This window comes from Psittacula echo (assembly GCF_963264785.1).
Source record: "Psittacula echo genome assembly, chromosome: 2".
Lineage (NCBI taxonomy): Eukaryota > Metazoa > Chordata > Aves > Psittaciformes > Psittacidae > Psittacula > Psittacula echo.
In genome coordinates, this window is record NC_137737.1 from 46,519,544 (window position 1) to 46,543,737 (window position 24,194).

Sequence of the window (24,194 nt, forward strand, 5' to 3'; positions counted from 1 at the left end):
TAGCCTCTAAACTTTTTTACAAAAAATTTACAGACTGTATAGCTTTGGATATATACATATCTTACAAATCTGTACAAGGTAACAAATAATTATATAAATACATCCTTTATGTAGGAAACCCGTATTTAGCTGGGGTGTATACTTAAGACATGTTTTGATTCAGTCTGTATTGTAAGGCATTTGCCTGGTCATCAACATCCCAAAAACCTGCAGTCCCAGCAGACTCCCACCTCAGGATGGGGTGGAGGGAGACCCTCCCTCCCATGAGCTGCTGTTAAGTCCAGAGTGAATCAGAAACTGCAGTGTGTTGCCCTCTGCAAGACACGGGTGACACTCTACCCTCCTCTGCCAGCAAAATAATAAGCTGGCTCCTTGAAGTACATGCTCCCTGCATATGAATGGAGGGGAAGGAGGAGGGGGCTGGAGCCCGGGGCCTCTGCCAGCTGCATTGTTCTATACAAGCTGTGGCTAATAAGGACCATTAGGAGTTCATTAATGGCACCAAACAGTGAGAGGGCATTTTACGCAGGCCAGTGTCCCTCATTCCCTAACCTTTGGCCTCTTTCCCCTTCTCTTCACACTTGAGACAGGGGCATCTGCTTGGGGTAGGAGACAGAGCTGGCAGTGCCTGATCTCCACGTCAGGCCAGTGCTGACATCGCTGTAGAGGGAGCCACCACCTCCAGCCCCAAGTCCTCCTGCTGCAGCAATTGCCGCCTGCCCACCTCCTCCTGCTCCTGTGCCCCCAGCCACAGCAGCACCTTTGCTGGCCCAGCAGCAGCGGGTACAGAGGGCCCTCCAGGACTCGAGGGTCTTGCCAGACCAGACCCAGACACCGGAGGTGATGCCCACCACCAGGCACATGAAATACTTGAGCATGAAGACAGCATAGTCCGGGCGGCGGGCCTGATCAGGCTGCTGGTCCCGCAGGCAGGGGCAATTGTGTGTGGCCTCCCAGCGGGGCCGGTTGTGCTGTTCGTAGAAGAGGCAGGCGACCACGCTGGCAGCTGGCACCGTGTAGAGCACGGTGAAGAGCCCCAGGCGTATCATCAGCTTCTCCAGCTTGTGGGTCTTGGTGGGGCCACCCTGCTGCTTGATGACACTGCGGATGCGGAAAAGTGAGACGAAGCCGGCCAGCAGGAACATGGAGCCGATGGCCAAGTAAATGAGCAGAGGTGCCAGCACAAAGCCCCGTAAGTTCTCCAAGCTCTGGTTGCCCACGTAGCAGATGCCAGCCACGGGGTCCCCGTCCACGGAGCTGAGCGCCAGCACGGCGATAGACTTGACGCTGGGGAGCAGCCAGGCGGCCAGGTGGAAATACTGCGCGTAGCCAGCAATGGCCTCGTTGCCCCACTTCATCCCTGCGGCGAGGAACCAGGTGAGGGAGAGGATGACCCACCAGATGGAGCTGGCCATGCCGAAGAAGTACACGAGCAGGAAGACCACGGTGCACAGCGCCGGGCCGGTGCTCTCGTACCGCACGTGCTCGGCCACCGCCAGCTCCGGCTGCAGCTCGGCCGCGCCGCCCGCCGCGCCGCGCCCCCCCGCCCCCGCCGCGCTGCCGCCGGCCCCCGCCGCCCCGGCCCCCGCGCCGCCCGCCGCCGCGCCGCCGCTGCACGCCACCTTCTCGTGCCCGGCCACCAGGCGCACCAGGTAGCCGAGAGAGACGAAAAGGTAGCAGGCGGCCAGGAAGATGATGGGGCGCTCGGGGTACTTGAAGCGCTCCATGTCGATGAGGAAGGTGGAGACGGTGGCGAAGGTGGAGAGGAAGCAGAGCACGGACCAGAGCCCGATCCAGAAGGCGGTAAAGGCGCGCTCGTCGGGGCTGAAGTAGGGGTTGTGGCAAGGCAGGGCGCAGTTGGCGATCTGCCCCGTTTTTACGCGGTTGTAGAGCGGGTGTCTCTCGCTGGACACCGACACCATAGGCGCCCGGCACTGGCAACCCGGCTCGCAGGGCGGCGGCGGCCGCGGCTTGCGTGGGGCCTCGGCCGGCGGCGCAGCGGCGGCGGGCGGCGCCTTGGCGGGGCCGCCAGGCTTGGCGCCGCGGAGCGGAGGCTTGGCGGGCGGCGGAGCGGCCGTGGTGAGGTCTGTGCGGTTGTAGTCCATACAGAGCGTGTCCGGGCTGCCCTGCTCGGGGAGGCGGTCACAGCGCATCCTGTCGGGCCAGGCGAAGCCGTACTGGCGCATGAGCGGGGCGCAGCCAGCCTTGGCCCGCTCGCAGACGCTGCGGCAGGGCGGCAGCGGCTTCTTGTAGTCCTCAAGGCAGATGGGGGTGTACATGCTGCAGAGGAAGAAGCGCAGGTCGCTGGAGCACTGGATCTCCACCAGCGGCCAGAACTGGTGCACCTCCAGCCCGGCTTCGTCCTGCGTGTCGTGGTTGAACTGGTTGGGCATATAGGTGTAGTTGTAGCCGATGCCCTTGCAGAGGGGCACGGTGATCTCTTGGCACGACAGCTCCTTGGCCGAGGAGGAGGACGACGACGACGCGGCGGCGGCCGCAGAGGCGGCTGCGCAGCCAGCGCGCTGGAGCAGGGACAGGGCGGCGAGCAGCGAGGTGATTGCCAACAGGTAACTCCACTCCATGCTCGGCGACGGGCTGCGGCCCCGGCTCCTCTCCTGTCCCGCTCAGCAGCCACGGGGAGCGCGGTGCCACAGCACCCCCCCGCCCCGGCTACCCCTCCGGGGGGCGGAGGGAAGCCCCCTCCGTGCCGGCCGCAGGTGAGAGGCCTCCGTCGCCCGGGAGGGAGGCGGCCCTGCGAGCACCCGGTGAGATGGGTCCACTCAGGGAAGGCCCCTCAGCCGCCGTCGCATAGCTCCTCGCTGGCTGTGCAAGGGGGGTCGCCGCTGCTCCAGCGCCTGCCGGGCACGGAGCGGCAGCGGCAGAGAAGTTTCGCGGTCACTTCTTGCGCTGCGCGACCAAGATGGCTGAGGCGTCCCACGGACCAGGCGGTGAGCCCCGCGGCGCCGGGCTCCCACCGACTGGAGCGGGCGGGCAGCAGCGGGGCCGTTGCTGACGCTGCTGGAGCGGCTCCTCCTGCCGTCCGCGTAGCACCCGGCTCTGCAGGCGATCGCCAGCCAGTCTTCACTCTCACTCTGCCTCTACCTCCTTCTCCGCCGATGGAGCGAAGCCGATCACCCCTGGCCGCGATCACGCCACCTGATCCGCGGGGCGAGCGCGGCAGCGGCTCCACTCAACTTGCGTCTCTCCGGCCCCGGCAGCGCCACTCCGGCTGCCGCGCTCTCATGAATATTTATAGCAAGCACCGCCGGGCCCCGCCTTCCTGCCTCGGCCACCTATCAGTCGGGACCGGGCGGGTGGCGGGGGGGTGTCCCCAGCCCTCCTTAAGGTGGAGCTGGCGGCCGAAGTACGGCGTGGTGGGCGCTCCGCGGGGCCCCGGCTGCGTGGTGCGTGGCTGTGGGGTTTAACTGCGTTGCCCGGGCTGTTGTCCGTACGTTTCAGGGAGCAGTTCTGCACGCTGAAACGCTCCCCGCCGGGTGCGCGGGGTGCGGCCGGTCTGCTGCAGGGCGCTTCCTGCCCCTTGCAAGGCTTCCCGGTCAAGCGAGGTTCACTCCAGGAGCAGCAGCAGTTCAGCAGCTGCCCGGAGTCTCCTCGGAAGCGGTTTTATGCCAACTCCTGTCCACCCGCAGGACTTTAGTACCTCTCCGGTCTGAGTGTTGCGGTGGGTTTCCCGCCGCTGCACGTGCTGCTGGAGGAGGCAGGAGCGTGGCGAAGCGAGGCCCGGTGGCACCGAGCGTCGGGTTGGCCAGTACCGGCCTCGCCTACCCGGGCTTCCCGCGGCTCTGGAGCCAGCCGCGGCACAGCTGCCGGCGCGCCTGTGCGCAACGTGTAGTGTGAAACGCGGTGTTGGCGTTTGGATACGGGGGTACCGGCTAAGGCTCAACGGCAGGGAGGAGGCAGAGGGTTGATACAATCGGGGTCCGTGCCCCTCAGGCAGCGGTGAGTAAACGCGCGCTTTGCGCGTAAGACGGCTCACCTAGCTGGTACACACTCACATCCCCACGCGCGCTGCCGTGCAGCCGCAACACCACTTTGTGCGCACCGGGAAGCGGCCGGGATGAAGTTCCCCAGGGACCGCGGGGAGTAGCGCCCGCCCCGGCAGGTGAACGCTTCCCGCGGGTCCGGCTCACAGCTTCCGCCGCAGGGGTGCGCCCGAGCTAGTGCCACTCCAGTCCAGGGGGACACTGAGGTCCGGCTCAGCGGCCTGTAGTGGGCGCACCAGTGGGTAGTGACTCGCAGCGCAGCCGGAGCTGCGGTGCCGGTTGGGGCCGGTCCGTGGCTCCCCGAGTCCTCGCGTCAGCCCGGCGCCGGAGGCGATTCTCCGAGGAAACCCACCGGGGCCGGCTTCTGTGGGAGCAGCCTGTCCGATCCCTGCTGAGGCTCAGCGCGGTGCCTCCGCCGGCCGCCTACGGGGTCCGCTGCTCCTGGGGCCCGGGGACTGCCCGGAGGGGACCCGCTGCTTTCCCTTCCCGCTCCCGGGAAGGCAAAGGGGGGGGGGTTGGTTTCGACGGCTCTTCGGACCACCTTAAGGGAGCGGCTGCTGGCGGCGGGCGCTGGGTTGGAGCGCGGCGGGGCCGTCTCGGGGGGTTGTCGTCCTCCCAGGACGGGGCGTTTGTTTGTTAATTGACGCGCTGTTGCGCTTCGCGCTTGTGTGGAGCTCACGCTGGGGCTGTAATGACTGTAATCTCGGGAACACGCCGCTTGGGGAGCCGGCGGGGTGGCGGCGCGGCGGGGCTCGGCTTTCGGCAGCGTGAAATGTTGTGATTCGCCGGGTTTAAACCGGGAGAAGCGGAGCCGGGGCGGGGGGCGATGGAGGGGGCGCCAGGAGGGAGTTAAACACATCAGGCAGAACAAAAAAGCAATCCCAAGTTTGTTGGCTGTGCTAACAGGATCCCCTCAGCTCCCGTCCCCTTTTAAACGAGCACACGGATTACGCCGATAGGAGGAAATGGGCAATAATGGGGCGATAAACGCCTCTGCCGACCTCCCGCGCCCATCCGGGGGAGGGGGGTTTCGCGTTCGGGAGCGATTGAGAAGGGCTCGGGGGGACGTGGCAGTGCCTGTCCCGAATCCACGGTCCAGGCAGTGTGGTCAGGCCCGCCGATACACACTTCTGGTCAAAAGCAGAACTTTTCCCAAAGTAGCAGAATGTTATTTTAGTGCTAGTTTATTTAATACCCTACAGAAAAGCCTTAGGAGGTCCAACAGTGCCCGGTGAAGAAAAGGGAATGAAAACTTTCTCGTCTGGCTGAGATCCTCGTGACTGACAAAGGTCTGAAAAATCTTTCCAGTCCTAGATGTGATGCTCCATTTTAAGAAGTGACTGTTAAGCCGGTGACTGCTTGGAGAGAACCTTATTAAAAAAATGTCTACAGCATGTAAAAACGAGTGAGTGTAGTCAGGAGAGCTGAGTGAGTCTGTAAATTACTGCTCTGTCAGGATTCCTGTTGCCTATTACAAAGTACCTTTTTACGCTGAACTTAAGCTCTACACTACAGAGACAGCAGATGTGAGGTGATGGCTTCCAAAAGCAACACAGATGCTGTAAAATTTCCATTGCAATATTTCAGCAAGGAAACTCAGGAGACATGCTGAATGCTACAGTTTAGAATTACACTATAACTCTCATAGAAATAAGAGAATACCAAGTTTCTCAACAACAGTACACTTGGCTTCATTTTTACTGTCGTTCCTATGCTCTTGTTTTCTTGCAGCGTGAAAAGAGATGCAGCACAGATACTGTGTGTCTTGAAGCTGTTCAGTAATGACAGAATTGGTAATATGGAGCTTTATGGCAATTTAGTAATGAGTGCATATCCAAATTCCCTAATAAGACCATGATAATTTTTGAATTTGTCTTTCAGGTATATTAAACAGCACAGCTGTGGGGAGGCTGCTTTACTTTAGGTGACTGAAAAGCAGCCTGGATAGCTCAAGGCTGTGGAATCAGAGCCCATTGTGTGTTTCTCATATACTGAGACTTCCCTGAAGTCAGTAGAAATTCTGAGATGAAGGAATCAAAGGTCAAGCCTTTAAATAGTTTGTGTGTTTATTCCAGAAAATGCAGCAGCTGCTTTTTCTGAAAGGCTGAGCTTTGCTATAGCAATACATATTACTTTTACAGCACTTTTTGCAGGCATTTCAAAACAGATGTCCAGTCATCAAACCATGCAGAAATAGAAACCCAGCAAGAATGTTCCAGATACTACAACCTTTTGCAAACCTATAGATTTGACAACAAGTAGGTAACACTTCTACATGTCTTTATTGGCACAGATATTCAGGCCTCTTTTATTCAAACAATAGGTTTGCCACTGGCCCCTCTAACATAAGCTTATTTTTTGTGTGTATCGAAGACTTTGTATTCAGGATTATATGGATCACACCAAACCAGGTAATAGCAACAAGGCATTTTAGTTCAGGATTAGTAAATTGACTCTTGACTTTTTTTTTTTTTTTTACATGGGAATAAAAATACTATGGGAAAATCTAGGATTTAAAATGGTGTTTCATTTCTTTAAAAATACAGATGTTTAGCTTATAAGATTGGAAAACATCTTTTTAATTCCTCAGGTTCTCCAGTAAATTTTAGTGGGGCATTGAATGCATTGGATGCATCAATGGATGGTGCTTTTATTAAAATGTGTGAAAAGAATTAAATAATCTTGATAGAATGAAGCCTTGACTGAAGGCAGTAATTTCATGGGTTAAACACAGAAGGGGCTGCCTAGCCTGATCTCCTCCCTGTTGCAGGCCACAGGGCTTTATCCAGAGACTGACTACACAAATACTGGTTAGCTACAAGACACAGGGAATTTTGCATGACTAGTGCATTGAGCAGCACCGTGAAACTAGAAAATGTGGAACTTTTTGACAACAAGGGTAGATGGGAGCAGGGAGAGAGTATTTTTACAGGCAAGTTAGTAGTGAAAGGTGGAGTTGTGGCATCTTACAATTTTCAAGTTTTCCCGAAAAGTATCAATTAAAAGTAAGAGAATTTTTTTTTTTTCCAATCCATCCTTTTTTCTTGCATGCCACATATGGTCCAGAACTAAGCAACATGATGGGCACCCCAAGTATGGGAATGAACATGTTGATTTGTACTTCTGCAAGTCTGCAAGGCAGAAACTGTGAGTGGAAATCCAGCACTGTGAACCTGCAGAGACGTAGGCATGGGAGAGTACAGTGTGCATATATTTCTTATGTTTTGATAGAGGTTTTTCCTTTCACACACACACAAAAAAGGCAATGACACATCTTCTGAGGCAGTCTATATTTTGTTGTGATTCATACGAACTTTTTGTAGACAAGAACAACATTCTGCTTACATCTTTTCAGGGATGTCAGCTCTGGTCGTGGATGGGCACAGTACCATGATGATACTGTTGGTCTGTGAGATGTGAGAGAGCCTTTAGGCAAAAAGAAACAGGCTGAATACAGTCTGCTGCAGTAGTTACTTCTGGAATGCAATGAGCAAGTGGCAGAGAAGAAGGAGTAACTGCTGAAAGAGTACTTTGCTGCCGACGTACCATAAAGGAGAACAAGAAAGTGATTTATCAGTGCTATGTTCTGAGGATTGCCCAAACAGTGAAGCTCCAGCTTGTGGCCCTAAACATGACTGGGACATTTTCTGCTGAATGTAAGAGCAGACCAAGATGAGACTTCTCCCTGAGCCTGCTTTGGATGTGTAGGCTTTGCTAGAGAAGCAGCATGAGCAGCAGAATGAGCATTAACAAGTCAGTGGGAACAGCAGTTTAACGTGAGGGCAACATAGGATCACTGTGTTGCAAAGGGCTTACCTATATTCTTCCATACTATGCAGTTGATGATAGGCCTGCAGTGTATTGGCTCATTCAGTGTATTGTATATTGCTTCATTTTTCATTAGTGAAGCAGTGCAGGAAGAAGGAATGCAAGTAGACACGTATTGTAAGGATTATGAAATAAAATAAGTATTCTTGAGGGCAATGTTTATCATCTTCCTTAATATTCCCCCCTCCCATTATTTATCAAGATTTATTTATAATCTACCTGTGCTACAAATTGTAATATCTCATGGTGTGATGTTTCACACATGATAAAGCATGAAGATGAATTGTCCTGAGTTAAACCGTCTGTTGATTCATTGTCTTGGTATTTGGAGAATAATGCGACTATCAGCAGTTGCTAACCATGTTAAGTATGTTTGGACATAGTGAGTTGTGTGTCTTCCTCTCATTGCCCAGGTAACCATTAATTTATGTTCTGACAACTGCTAGAACATTAGTATGTAAATGCACTTTCGAATTTCTGGAAGTTTATGTGGATCCAGGCTGGCAAGGCGAGGTTTGGTGCACTACTCTGTCCTGGAAGTCAAAGCTTGTCCGGGCTTCAAGCACACCAGTGACTTCTGCCCTCATATTTGTGATTCTCTGTTCCATGCTTCATCAAAATGCCTGCAATGGTCCTATATTCTCAAATGGCACGTGCACCATCATTACTTCTGGCAAGAGATCTAGCCCAGTCTGTGCATAGCTCTCTACTAGCTGATACAGGAAGTGGACATAAAAGAAGCAGATACGAAAGGCTTTGAGCTGTGGATGCTGCATCCACAGTAGGCTTGTCTGGGCTGAGTTGATGCAGAGACAAGATTAGGCAGTGTAGATCTTTTCCACTTTGACTTACTAACTTTGGTGTAAAGTACATGCAGACATTAGCTTGTGTATATGCCCTCTCACATGCTGTAAATTAACTGAGAAATTAATGAGGTAATGCACTTATGAGTAAGAAGTGAACTGAAGACAAAATGACACTTTGTGTTGAAACGCATGGATAAGGATAAAACCCAGGTATGAGAAAGAGGAACTTTGTATAACTGATTTGAAGAGGAACGTGTGTCATTAAATCCTTGAACAATATAATTTAGGGAATAATGTTTTGTATGCATGTTTGAAGTGGACATTTTTTAAAGTTTCACAGTTTCCAACTTTGGATGGAAGATGCGCAGTAGTAATTTTAAAATACTGAATGATAAGAATCACACTCAGAAATTCTTACTGAAATTACTCATTGCCCTGGAGTTAAAATGGAAATAGCAAACATATCTTTCGTCACTCATTGTGAATATTTATTCTTTGTATTTCACTTACTCTAAACAAATTTTTTTATCTCTAGGGTGAGATCCTGACTAATCCTTCAGTGTGCTAATTTTGTTGGGACAACACATAAGTGGCTGGTGATTCCAAATATGAATAAGGACGGCAGGCTTGGGCTTGTGCTAATTTTGATGAATAAATTGGCCTCAAGAATGACAAGTTGTGTTAGCACTTTTTACTTTATAACATTAGACAGTCAAAGATGTTAACTCTGTGCAGTGAATCGACATTAGGCAGTACTTGGGACTGCTTACAGGGAACTCTTAGATGCCTGGTCTCCACAGAAACTCACTCTTAAAAACCATTCTCTGGTTTTATTTTAGTAAAAGAATGGTGTGATTGAAAAGCAAAGTGTTGAGAGGAATTTCACTCACAGCAAAATGTCCTTCCTTTCATTTTACCCAATGAGTTTTTAATAAGGATATTCCTTTGCCACTTCCTTTTAATTTTATTGGTTCTTAGTTGGTGCTAATGATGCAGTAATAGTCCTGTATGTGTGTGGTGGGGGGAAAGAAAATAGTATCCCACTGGTATGGGATTTTTTGTAGTTGTCTTTTGTGGTCTTACAACAGTGTTACAAAAGATGGACTCTCAATTGATTTCTTGTCTTTTATTTCTTTTATTCATAAATTTATTTTTCCTTTGGGGTGTGCGTGTGGGGCAACCCATTGTCAGGAAACAGCCACAAGGGAAGAGATGGATATTAGAAATTTAGTTCTAACATTCTAACTACAGTCCCTGGTAGAACTAGTTGATTGCTTCTCTGTCTTGATCTGTTCAGGGCTGTTTCTGGATGAGAGGCTTTCAGTTCTTCCTGTGGATTGTGAGGTTCCAAGAAAAGGGGTGATAACAGCCAAAATGGGATAGCTGTTACTGTCACTTTTTATTGCATTAGCCTTATGAAATTTATTGCTTCTGATTAATTCACTGAATTAGAGAGTCCTGACATGGAATAATAAATAGAATATTGCATTTTCTTGACACTTTGCTGATTTTTCTATACTTTTTTTTTTTGTATCACAGATTTCTTACCTAATAAGTGTAGACGTTGTTTGAATCCAAAGAAGCTGTGGCTGCCCCATCCCTGGAAGTGTTCAGGGCTAGGTTGGATGGGTCTTTGAGCAACCTGGTCTAGTGGATGGTGTCCCTGGCCATGGCAAGGGGGTTGGAACTAGGTGATCTTTAAGGTCTCTTCCAACCCAAATCATTCTATGGGTCTAATCTTATCTTCATCCTCTGCTTTTGTATGTTAGGCTGGTTGGTCTTTTGTAACTTACGGCTCATACATTAAGTTATCTCATTTAACAAGTCCTTGTTTTGTATTTGTTTTAGCTCCTTGGCTTTTGAACAGTCCTCCTAACAGGACTGCTATGGAAAACTTGAAATGTTTTACTGCTGTTTAAAGTTTTTTTTTGTGTTTGGATGGATCTAGGTGCTAAGTTTAAATCTGCAGATTAACAAATAAGACCTTGCTTGGTCCATGACATTTCCTGTCTGAATTTTTGATAAAAAATACTAAGCTTTTTTCATTTTTGTCTTAAATTTCCAGGAAAAGCTACATGATTTAGCAGAATTCCAGAGACTGGATGGCTTTGTCTGAAAACCGAAAACTTGCTGTTTTGAAAAGTGTTACTGTAGTATACCTCTGACATTATAATTTGGATGCCTGCTGGTCCTATTCTGCAAGGCTGAAGCTGTCTACCACCTTTGACGCTGTGCCGTGATCTTTCCTCTTTAAAGAGAGTGCTGGAAGTAGGGAATCCCTCAAAGTTATCTGTTATCGGAGTTGTCACTTAAATGGTAAGTCTAGTTGATAGAGGAGATCTGCCACATAAAGCAGGTAAGCCACAGATTTAGTGAGATGCTACACTGGCATTTCTTAATAACATTTTTTTGTTTTCCATCAAAATATTTGGTTTGTAAGTTTGGCTTTTTGGTAAGGAAAGTATATTTGCAGAAGCACATACTTAGGCATGCCAAGAAAAAATTTCCAACCAAAAAGTGTCTAGCTGAAAGCCTCATTTCCCATCGAAAATAGATGCAGTGGAAAATTTTCAAGCAGCCCTATATTTAACCTTCTTGGATCAAAATTCAGTTTTTGGACTGAGAAAGGCTCACAGAGGTTTCTTGCTGCTTTTGTTATGGTGTCTGTTTTTTCACTCATGACATCTGCCTGCTTTTCCAGCTATATTCAACCTTGTTATAATTCTTGCTTTTGCAGCATTTTACTGTGCTCAGAATGCTCAGAATCCCACTGGACGCAACTTACTGGGATATGTGCAGACTCAAAGTTTCTTTCAAGGGGTGCATCAATCTTGCTTTTTTTATTTTGGCTGGGTTTTAATAAGCAAATGTTAGTAGCTCTGTCCACTGAACATTGAATATGCGCAAAACATAGCATCGCTGCGATACAGTTCTCAGTTCTTTTTCCAAGGTAGCCTTGCTTTTGAGGATGTTGTGGATGCAAACAGTATACATGAGTTTAAGGGGTAATGGGCTAAGTGCTTGAAAGGGAAGACTCGTTGGGCAATCTAAACAGATAAATCACATCACTCTGAGGAATTCCTGAGTTGAATATAGTGGAAGGCTGGGGAGTTATTCTGGGAAAATACTGCATTTGATTTCTTTGCTCATGCTCTCTTTGAGTCTGACTTGTGGCTGCTTTTGGAAACAGGATACTGAGCTAAGTAGACCTTTGATCTGAATTGGCATAGCCATCCTTGGGTAAGGAGAAGTACACTGATAGATGAGTAGGTATGGGCTTTGGCAATCTAGAATTCAGGAGCTAATTTCTGATAAATGAAATTCCTTCCTCCAAGAAAAGTGTAAGCCAGTCATAAAAGATACAAGCATGGGCATAGAGAATTGCATCTGAATAAGTTGTGATTTTGGAGTCTCAGGCTTTCTGTTGATTTTGTTTTGTTGGGTTTTGTTGTTGTTGTTGTGGGGTTTTTTGTTGTTGTTTGGGTTTTGTTTGATTGTTTTGTGTTGGTTTGTTGGGGTGTTTTGTTTGGTTGGGGTTTTTTGTCTTTTGTAGCTTCCATTTCTCTTTAATTTCTTCTTGTAGCAGTAAGAATTTGCTACAAATGTGTCTTAACTATAACTGTGAGCCTTTTTGGGTGTTCTTCCAAAGTATGAGGGTAGAACATTAGTGTAAGACTCCTGCAGTGTTCACTGGGCTTTGCATTAAGACAAGGAGAGAAAACAAAGAGAACAGTGAAATTCAGGGAGGAAAATTGTTAATATGACCTACATTTAGTATGTGTTATGTTCTGTCATTAGTTCAGTGTTAGAATGCAGCTTGTAGCCAGATTCTATCAGCAACTGGCAGCATGTGGTGTTTCTTAAGCAAAAGTTGATTGTTATTCTTTGTTACTTGTTTGCATCTTAGCACTTTTACAGAAATATCTTTCCAGACATTTTAAACTTTGTTTTCATGGAAGTTTAATATTGCTTTATGACTGCTAAGCAATATTATGCTTTTTTAGCCTTCACAGGCATCAATGATTAAATCCATAAATGATCATGTGCTTAGTTTTTAAGAGAGCAGCTAATTTTTTCTATATTTTTAATAAACTCTTCAGAAGTGTTATGTTTACCTCAGAATAGATATATCTAATTATACTCCTGTGTACTTAAGTCACATGGTAGTTATATTGACCAAAATAGATGGGGTCTCTTTTATTTCTTTTCCTGGCAGGGTATACATTTTTACCTCACATTTCTGTCAGGAGAATTGGATTATAGTATATTGATGAACAGTAATTCCCCTCTTCCCTGTTATTATTTTAGAATTCTTTTAAATAAATATTTGCAAGAAAATATAATAGCCAGACAATGTTTGAAAGGAAGAAATAGTTTGAGTATCACTGAGAAAGAGATTCATCATTCTAGTACCAAAATTGTGTCAGGAAAGAGGAGAGAGAAAGGAAAGTGTAGGAGTGAGCTCCTGTGGTACCACTTTCCAGCTGTTCATGCGTGGAATACAAATACTTTTTGAAGTATAATGCTACACAGTCAGTTAGCTTAACCTCAAGTAATCCTTATAGAAGGAAGAAATTTTAGTACATTAGAATTCATGAGTTGGAAAAAGTAGTAAAAATAAATTATGTCCATGTTTTCCTAAAGATGCAGTGAAATGATGTAAATTCTTTTAAAAAGAACTTAGAAATTTTGTGAAGTGAGATTGTAATTGTGTCTCTACAGTGTATCAAGAATAGCAATAGTACAACCTCTCTCACATCATCAGTATGCCTTAATCGGAATCTTAATGCTCTTTTCACAGGAAGTGAGAAGCAAGTTGAGTTTCCAAATCTGCCCACTCCAGAAACTGGAAGAATTGTGAGAAGTAATTGGGTTTGAAATAAATATGTTTTCACAAGTAACTGGACTGAGACTATAAAATTTTTTCTGTTTAAGTAGTAGGTAGTAACTACTTAAACTTCAAGGAAAAGAGATGACTATATCTGTAAAATCTTTCATGCAAAATAGTCTATCCTTATGTCAGTGATCCTGGTTACTTTAAAGTGCCTGCTTGCTTGAGAAAAGTTTTGTCAAATCAGGTCTTTAAATGGGAGAGAGGATGAAGAAGCAATAAACAAAACTTGTGTTGGGAATTAACTTTTGGGAGTGTAGGGCAGCAAATGGATGAGTATCACCATCTTTTCAATGTTCAGTACTATCAAAATAGTTTTTCTTACAGGTATCCCTTTATTGACAGAAAACCTGTGAAAGAGTCACTGAAGGAAAATGCTATGGAAAAATACGTACAATAAATCTCATGCCAAAAGCCGGAGAGTTAGGTGATTATCTTCTACAGGTTTAGGAAATGATGAGGGTAAACTGAAAAAGTGTTTATGTGCTTGAAAAGCCTAATTGTTGTTGTGTGTATTAGTCTCTTCTCTGTTTTATATAGCCATTTGTGCCATCTCACTGGTGTTTTTGAAACAGTAATTTTACAAGGGTCACTAATTTAGATTAGGACATAAGAAATAATTGTTTTATGAGTAGTAAATCTGAATATCATAATTTGCCCTTTAAAATAAGCTGCTTCATTCAATATGTAAAACAAAATAACTTCAAAATGCTTGATTTTGTAATTAAAAAATGTAGAGTTGATCAAAAGATCTTCCCTGGTATGATACATGGAGATTAGTTTAGGTTGTGTTACAGAATAGTATGATAATAATGATTTTCTTAAGAGATTATAAAAGCATTATCCAAGTTTCAGCTGATGTTTATTGACACACAGCATCAGTTGGGAGCCCCATCAAACTTCCTATTCTTTTCTGTTTACCACCTCCTGCTTTTATTTACAGTGAGCATATCTGTTAATTAGCCTCTGGTAGAGTCAGTTCTAAGAAGATCTCTTGTCTTCCTGGTGATGGCCTCATGAGGTGACCATGTACACACAGTCTGTGAGCGAATTAATCTTTAACTCATTAATTTCAGTGCTTGATTCTGAAATGTTAAACTACTGGCTTGGTTTCCTACTCAGCAATTTGTATTTGGAGAACTGTGGGCCTTGACTTCCATTGACTTCAATGTCATGAACGCATCCTGGTGAGCTCTCAGCATCTTGTGGTTACCTCACTGGAAGTCATATTTTCTTCTAGTCTTTTGGTTTGTTATGATTGGACCAGAATGCAAATGGTTCATTGGTGACTTCCAGGTAAGTGCGCTGTATCACTGAGGTTATTTACTTAGTTTTTATTGCACTCTTGCAGAATAAAATTACTCCTCCAATGCTGAATGCAACATTTTGCAAGAAATCGAATGTAACCGTGCAATGCCTGTATCTTACAAGGGGGTATTCTCTAGGTAGCCATATACTATGTTATAGAGTCTTACCTTGTGATGATAGAAAGCTGCTGTTCATAACCATAGTCTGAATTCTAGGGTTGGTGATTGCAGTGCAGTTCTCTCACAGCATGGCTTATTTATTAGAAAAGAAACAACTTGTGGTTATATTTGCAGGAAAAAATCAGGAGCATGATTCAGAGATCTGTCCAAGTACACAAGGTATGCTAGAAATACTCTGAGAGGTGTGAGCTGATCTGTGCATCTCACTGGGGTGTCAGAAATCTTGTTTCAGTGTTAATGATTTTGTTTGTTTCATCTGAAACCTAAGAAAAGAAAGACTGGGCCACTTATCTACACAGTCAACTGTTGTTGATGTCTTAAAGTGATAACTAAGTTCCTCACTTTGCCAATTTATTTCTTCTCCATCCTCCAGTTGAGTACTAGCCAAGCTCTAAAAACCTAAGGATAGGTTACAGGTGCCCTTGAAATCCTGCCCAGAGCAAGTGCAAGTATGGAAAGCCATAAAGTACACACTGTGATATTGTGAACATGTTCATAATTTAATGAGAGCATTACTGATAAAAATTCACTACTTCAGTTGAAAAAAACAAAACCCAATACTAATAATGAAAGAAAAAAAAAAGAAAAAACCCAACCCAAAACCCCAACCCATCAAACCAACAGTATAATCCCTAGATTTATTTATTTTATTAATTTAAATTGGAATACCTCCAACTTTTATACTGGAAAAGTACCTCAAAGTAATATGATATTCTATCTTAATTATGGAAGTATTTGTGTTGATCTAAAACGTTTTGTGCTGGCACAATTGCATCCCAATACCTCATATTTGTGGGTGGGTAGACCCAGGTGAAGTAACTTATTTTTAAAGGAATGGGAAACCCTAATTCCGTTAAATGAAATTTCTAAGACATCCAGGTGTCCAGGATGCTGTGAAAAGAGACATAAAAGTCAGAAAACAGAAGGTGAATATTTGCTGCTGATGACTCATGGCTTTGGAGTGTTGGTGATGCAGTGGTGTGACAAAAAAATCAATCAAAAGATATCAGTGGAAGTTTCTGACATCTTTAGTTGTAAGAAGCCAGTGCTGACTGATCTGTTGATGTTTTATGGGGAAGGTCAACACAGAGGGGAAAAACTGGGTGATATTTCTTCAAAACATGTCAACTGCTTCTATGCATTTTGTGGTTGAAGGACAGAGAGGTAAGAGAACCTGGAAATGTTTTCTAGAATCCAGTGGCCCTTCATCAGAATTTTATAGGTACTGTTTAAGCCATCTTTGTTAAGGAGAAGCTCCTTTACTATTAGTATGCTGTCATCTTTCAGATCTCATCAAGGCAGCACCAGGACTTTTTTACACAGATTTCCTTTGACATACAGCCTCAATAAATATGGAAATTACAAATTAAATCCTTTTTTTTTCTTGCAAAGCAGTGCAGTGCCCAAATTCATTGAATTTCAACTTTTATTTTTTTCTTAATGTTGAAAGACAGATATGCAAATTTTACTAACAATATGCATGGTTAAATTTAGCTGTAAATTCCAGTCAGGGATTTCTGCTTTGTTTATTGTCCAAGTCAATATGGCTGTGGAGAAAACCTCCTGCTGTGCAGGAATACATAGTCAGCTACTTGGAAAAGTGGAAAGCTTAATTACAAGAGTTTATTCTAAAAAAAAGGCAAAGTAAAGCAAGCACTGGTTTTTGGGTTGGTTTTGATATTTTGATTTTTATTATGACTTCAGCTAACGAGCACATTGTATGTGGTTTGTTGTGAGTTGACTGTTGTCAGTCAAACCACTTGATTTTTCTTTAACCTGGTCATCTGTGTAACTGAGGGGGTCTGAAAGAGAGTAGAGGTTATGTACAAATGATGCATTTCTTAAACTTGGAATGTACGTCATGATGTAAATGAAATAGAATCCAAATGTGAAGGAAAAAAATTATAACACATGTATTGCTGAGAATATCTTCATTAAAATATGGTTTACCCCATGAAGATATTAGTATCAGATTGCCTGAAAGATCTAAATTTCCTTTGTTGCTTTCTCATAAGTTATTTTGGTTTTTATGTGTGGTAACAGTGAAGTATCATTACACAGGGGTTCTGAGTAGGTGTTATAAATGATATACAAACGTATTCGCATGTTTGTAACAGAAAGCTCTCTAAGATTATAACTGCTGGAGTGGTTCTCATTTCTTCAGTTCTTGTAAGTCGGTTACATGGAATGCATTTTAATCTAGCTAGCTATATTTAATGCTGCATACAAGGAAGGAGTTTCTTCTGCTTAGAGTACATGTAATACTGTATTCCTCACTGTGGTTCAATGTGTATTTCCCCTTTCTACTGTAATGTAGAATGTAATATGTAATTATGTAGAATGTAATATGAAGAATGTTTTTATGATAATTCTACAATAGGTGATAGTGATTAGATTGACTCTAAGCCAATAAATTTTTAAAAAAATTGTGTTGTGGCTAATATGTGGATGGTATGGCTTTCATCAGATGTGTGGGCATACTGGTTTTTTCCTTTGGGTCTACGTAGGGCTGGTCCATGACCTGTAGGTTGTGTTACGGAATAGTATGAGCTTGTAAGTTCTATGGTATTACAAATGATACATGATAATTGTGTGTGAAGAAAGGCTGGTAGCTTTACCAATGAAATTTCTGAACCTCTAGGTAGGTTCAGGGTAAGCAATTGCTTGTAACTTCCCTTCCTCGAAATCTGCATTTCTGCAACTGCTCTTCTCACGCTTTTACTGAGTCTCATTAAATGGTCCTATGTGTAGAACATTCAGTGTATTATGGTAGAGTGAGAGATTTGTGCTTAGTCACTGGTGCATCAGGGGTTTCTTGGAAATATTTTATGGTTGCCTAAGACAGTGCCTAAGGCACCAGAGGCATGTATACTGATGCGTTATGGCAATGATTCTTGAGCTTGAATCCACTGAGATACGGAGATGCCTAATTTCCTGTAGAACTGGCTGTGGGAGTTTAAGTTCCTAGGTTGGATTTAGGAGCCTAAATACCTTGGAATTCTCCATTAAAACTTAGTTGCAGTATAGCCCCTTAATTCTCCATACATCCCTACCTTCTTCCATACACGTTCCTCATTGGCTATTTACTGTTAATTGGCAATTTGGTTCCTTAATTATGCTTCTGTTTTGGGATATGCTTTTTCCTAGTCTTATCCTGTATTTCTTTGGACTGTCTGTTCCTTTTCAGCTCTTTTCCCCTCTACACTTTGAGTACCTAATAAAGGCACTAGCACACTTAATTTCCAGTGACCAGCTTCCCTCTCATATTGCCATGTATAAAACATAAGACCTTTGGTATTAATAGAGCTAGCTACCTTGTAATGGTGTTATAAAAGGAATCATTAGGCTCAAAATTATCAGGGATTTCACTATTTTGCCCACTCAATCTGTTTTTTGACCAATGTATGGCCAATATGCAAGTTGCTTATTAGCCAAATTCTACTTTGACAAAGAGGATAGGACTCTGGGTACGTGCTGTAGCAGGTAAATAATGTAAAACCTTATGTCAGTCTAATGCTTTTGTCACTGAAATGACTCTGCTGGTTGCTCTTATGAAACTAGTAATAGTATATCAGGGCATAAATCAATCTTTCCCCTAGCTGTGTATGATCTGACTTCTCCGTTCCTTAGTTCACTACACAGGTTATTGTATCTGAAGTGCACAGTGAAGACAGAATGCTTTCTACCCATGATAGGCTTTTAACTTCTACAGTACAATTTTCCTTATGTGTGGCAGAAGTGGAAAGGAATGAAAGTAGACGTAAGCAAGGACTCTAGTGTTAAAGAATGCTCTGAAAAATCAACCATTTTTTAATCACAGTGCATTTTTTTCCATGTCGTCATGAACCAAGTTTTCCTCAGAACCACAATGGGATCCCTTGCCCTGTGTCCTGGTAAATTAAATGACTGGAAGAAAGCAAATAACCTACAGATGTTGGCTTCTGATGCTGCCCAAATGATGAGCTAGGCAAGTGTCAGCAGCTGCTGAAGGAGGGATAGCGAGGGAAAGAGAAAACTTCTAGGCCTAGCAGGAGTAGGAAAAGGGTGAATGAGTAGAGGTGTGGGGGTCCTGATTCTTTCAACACAGTTGGTATTGTACCACGCTTCCTTTTTAAAAGGTGAGTAAAGTTATAGGAGGGGAAGGAGAATGCAGACAGTGGTTCCCAGCTACTCAGTGGGATGAGCATTGTTTTATCTCTGTATCTTATGGACTTTGACAGAGGAAGCCTAAGAGCACAGGATGCTGAGGGTACAGAGGTCACCAACCACATAGGAAAGAGGAAATCACCCTGTTGAGGATCAGTATCCAGGATGATAGGATTTTTGGATGTAGCTAAATGGACAGAAGAAAGTGCGTTGGAAGGGCAGTGAGTAAGGTGAGAATGAAAGTGGGCATGTGCTCTGTGCTGCTGTTGCCTCATTGCAGTATTGTTTCCCTTCAGTGTTGTTTGCAAAGAATAAAGCTGATTTTTGAGAATAAATTGGTTTCTAGACTAATACCAGTGGTTTTCTCAGCTGGTGGTATGTGAACAGTTTTCATACAATCCCAGTTTCACCACACTTCTGACTATGAGTAATATTAGTGGACTATAAAAAGTGCTTAAAAAATAATTTTTTTTTAAAAAAAGGTTTAGGAGTATGGTACAATTTGCAGTAGCGATTTAATTGCTTTTGATACCACAAACTGCTTTTGCTTGTGAAACTTGTTTTCTTTCTGCATATTCAATAAAGGAACATTAATTAATTAATTAAAGAAATTAATGTGATTGATTGTTTCTTGTAGCTCAGAGACTCATGCTGCTTGGCTAATTGACAGCCATGAGTGTTGCATGTGTAAGTAGTTAGAAACACTTTGTTCTATTCATGCTGATTTTTATCACAGGGCATCATCACTTGTACTGAGGAACACCCCAGGTGGACCATGGCCTCACTTGCCCTCCTCCTCAGTGAGGGGTGCTTTCAAAGGGCCTTATCAATTGCCACATCAGTGCAAGGCCTAAACATATTCCATAAATAATCACATAGGATCAGAGAGCAACTGAACTGGAGATGATGAGAATATGGTAAACTAGGTTAGGAACAGGTACAGTGTTGGTGATTCTTGTGGGGCACTCTGCAGCTCTGCATGTGGCAGCATGGCTTCTAATCTTCTCTTCAGCTGAGGGGTTGTTGCCTAATGCCATAGCATAGGCCTATGTATTTAATTATGAACTTTTTATTTAAAAGCTATCTCAAACCAGTATTCTTAACTTTCTACCTAATGATGCTGATTAAAATGAAAGATGGTTGTACTTGGCCATCTTGTTTCATGATCAAATGCACTGGGGAGCTCATCGGGTAGAATCTCTTCCTAGAATTGTCTGAATCTTTCTGAATGACAAATGCAGCCAACTGAAATGTCCAGACATTAATAGACTTAAAATTATTTTTAGTGTAATCTAAAGATCACAGCATATTTTTACATAGAAGTGTTGCTGCCTCACATGCACTGAATTTTTTGTGGCTTTCATGTAGTACAAATAAATGTTTTTAGATGGAATGGGGAATATAAATGGTTTGTTGACTGATATGATATTTTCATCGACTCTATATGTGTTAATAAAATACCATATTAGTACTGTATTAACCAGTGCTCGTGAGAGATTATGGTGGTAGAAAACATGATCATGGGATTTGACCTCCTTGGAAGCAGGGGCTTATTCCAGGCCATGAAAGGCTATATATGCAGCTCATGACTAGTGCAGAACTCCTGTCTTGTCTTAACTGAAATACTGACACCTGGTTTGCACTTAAAAGTGTTATCAAGGAGGCCTGTCAGGGAGGGATATGAATTTTTTGCTGACATAGTTATGCCAGAAAAAAACCCTAGTGCAGCAGCTGTGTATGAAGTTTTTTTACCTGTACATTTTACTTCTCTTGAGAGATAGGTGTAAATTGCTGTGGAAGATGAATCGTGTTAGTATAATTTTTATATTAACCTTTCTAGTGTAAATCAGCTGTAGGCCTCATCCTATAGGGACTCATATGCAAGTTCTGCACTGCACACTATATCATAGTCTATGCTTAGATACTTCTGAAGAATGACCTCTAGAGCAACTCTTAAGAATAGTATGTGATCTCTGTCTCCTGTTCATCTTCTGTCTCCTGAGTTGTCTTACCCCTGCAAGTTGCATGAATAACGCCTGGTGATGCATGCATTTTCATGTTTAGCACCTGTCCTGTTGGTGGTTCTAGTCTTGAAGATAGGTTTGGGACCACACATAGGAGACAGTGTAGGCATAACCATTTAAGTTAGCTACTTGCATGAAGAAAACAGGCTGGATGGAGACAGAACAATGGAAAGGAAGGAAGGAAGGAAACTCCCTAGCAGTGAAGCTTGTGATGTGCAACACACAAACTAAAGGATGAGAATTACAAAAGTGGAAGCTTCCTCGAGTAATTCCCAGAAAATATAGGCATGTGGAAGCACTTGTTGGATCAGGATTGTCCTTTGCTGCCCTACATGCAGCACCATAAATCACAAGTAGTTCTAAAGAAATTGGTAGTAGAACAGGCGAGTAGAAATGCTGTGAGAGAACTCAGGTTGTGACTTGAAACCTTCCTGTGTTTCTTAAGATGCAGTTCCTGTGTGCCTCTAATTGTCTTTCATTTCGATGTTCTACCTTAGTTGAATTGGTGACCTAAGGAGTGGGTTCTTAGTGTCTGTCTGCAGGAAGGACTCCCTTTTCTCTTACGCAGAGAGAAGACCCTAACCAGAAATTACAACTAACCTCAAGCATATGTGTATTGTATTTGTTCAAGTTATTTCATAACATCCAAAATGAAGGCTGGACCAGATACCAGAATACATTATTTGCTCTAGCAGAAATAATTTCACATCATAGTTTGCAAGAATTTGGACTTGTTCTATTTTGGTGCTTGAAATAGGAATAGCTTGAACAAGCTAGGTGATGTTTTATTTGAGACAAAAGTTTCCTTTTTCCTCAAAGGTTTTTTTCAGGAGATAAGGAAAGCCCATTTCTGATAACACTGCCAGAGCCATATGTAAGCTCTGTGGTCCTGCACAGTGGCTGATTAATCAGCCAAGGTTGATAGAAGTCTATATTTTCGCTTCAAGTCCTAGAGACTCTGGAAATGCATGAATCTGTAGGTTTGCAGTCTCCCTGACAGATGAATCTAGTCTTGAGGATCGCAAATTCAATCCCTGCTGTTACCGGTCCAGCCACAAGGGCCAGTTAACAAAAGATCCCTGAGTTAATGATTGCTGTTCTATGACAGGGATATTGGTCTATTATACACTGAACACAAAGGTCTCTGATCCATATTCGTGCCTTGTTTCCTGCATGCGATTCAGCACCACATGGTGGTAACTGTCTGGTTCATGCAGGAAAGCATTCTGCTGTGATATCAGTGAACAGTAGTATCAGAAGAGCATCCATGAATTTAAACTATTATCGCAGTTAGGTGCAATTACTGAGAATCCCTGTAGAGTTGTACAAAAAAATGTTGTTTCTGTCCAAAGACGTTGATTCTGGAGTGTAGCAGTGCCAGTCTGTGACATCCTTAGTTTGGGGTCTCAGTGGCTGCTATAAATTGTACCCTGGAAAATGGTTACTAGGACTATAAAGTATAGTGCTGCATTTCAAGCCGTATTTTAAGTACCAGTGGCTTTGTCAAACTATATAAGTAATTCAAATCAAATTTATGTGGTGAAAATAGATTGAAGATGAACTAACGAAAGAAGATGACTTCATAACAAAGAATATTGACTTTGCGTATTAACTTCATTAACTTAATGCTGTCTATTGTGTATTGGAAAATTGTTCAAGTGAGAATAATAGCTTTTGAACTACTTACAAGCTAATAGGTAGTGATTGTAGTCACTAAGACTTTGAATAGCTGTGGCTGTTGATTACACAGATTAAACGTGAGTGCAGTTTTCAATATGGCTGATTTTCAAAAAACTCATTTTCTGTCCTTCCTTTTGACTTTCATGGCTAATGACACTGACTTCTAATGCATATTTAATTCCAGAAGTGGGAAATTAAAATCCTCTTCCTCCATCTCGTAGTAGAGACATGAGTGCAGAAGCATGCCATATGCTTATTTTAAACTGGTCAGGATTGAAGCTATACTAGTCAAACAGAAGATTGCATTAGGGGCAATTCCCATAGACTGGGACATGCTCTGTTTAAACAGCTGATTGATTCTAGATGTTTGTAGTATTCACAGCACTAATTTTTCATGCACTCCATCTCTTATGTTTTTTCCTCTTATATCTGAACTGTCTGTGTGTTTCTTTGCATCCACTGTGATTTCTCAGTGAATGCTGGTTCCCAAGTTCTTTCTCTATTCTCTCTCTTCTTTTTTCTTTCTTCCTTTCCCTTTTTTTTTTTTTTTCCCTCTCCAGGGCCTAATTATGAAATAGCTTCAAATAAATACAATTTTTAAACAAAAAACATTCTGCTTCCTGTGAACAATAGGCTGAATTTTTCCCTTTATTCTTGGGGAGTTCTTATTCAGTTGGAGTGCTTTGCAGTTGGCTAGGCCTGAGATTTCTGGGAGCTGTAATTGTGTCTCATTAATTCTTACAGTAATGTAGGGTAACTATAAGGAGCATGCAATTAGTGGTCTGGTCAATGAATAGAGCAGTTAATCAGCAGACAAAGGATGGGGCTCAGGACCTATTAGGCTGAAAGGAAGTGTTACTATTGTCACAGGCAGTAGGAATGCATGCAGACATGGCTTAAAGTTGAACTGGTTAAGGGAACTGTGTATGTCTTTTTGCTAAACCAGTTTTCCTGCCTATTCCACTACTTGAGAGAGATTCGTTTAAGGTTGCCTGTTAGAAGACAGAGACCATATTGGAGGTTTCGACAGACTGAACAAACTGCTTAGTGTATTCACTCACCGTAACAGAGGCAGCCCCAGGGTTTATCAAAAATAAGAAGTGGCTAAATAAAGAAGATGTAAGGCATCCTTAGCTGTTCCTCCTCCTCAGGAAATGGTCAGTTGAATGGAGGAGACCGATAAAGTTTAAATCAGCCATTGTGTGGATTGTCACTGAGTCATACTCTACATGTTTGTCTTCATAATGAACCTTGTTTGTTCTGCATGGCTGTGCTTTCGGTGCATGTAAATGTATGCAAATACTCATAACTGTTAAAAAGATGGTAGTAGC

At 43.8% G+C, this 24,194-nt stretch overlaps 1 protein-coding gene across 1 annotated transcript; it reads right to left on the bottom strand.

The window, feature by feature from the left end:
* Positions 1-2,794, bottom strand: FZD8 (frizzled class receptor 8). Its single transcript, XM_080610767.1, has one exon. It carries the CDS (start codon positions 2,580-2,582, stop codon positions 576-578), a length of 2,007 nt encoding a protein of 668 aa, XP_080466893.1. The 5' UTR covers positions 2,583-2,794; the 3' UTR covers positions 1-575.
* Positions 2,795-24,194: the final 21,400 nt, after the last annotated feature.

Excerpts from the sequence above, each read along its gene's own strand:
- FZD8 (XM_080610767.1), bottom strand. The coding sequence starts at position 2,582 with ATGGAGTGGAGTTACCTGTTGGCAATCACCTCGCTGCTCGCCGCCCTG.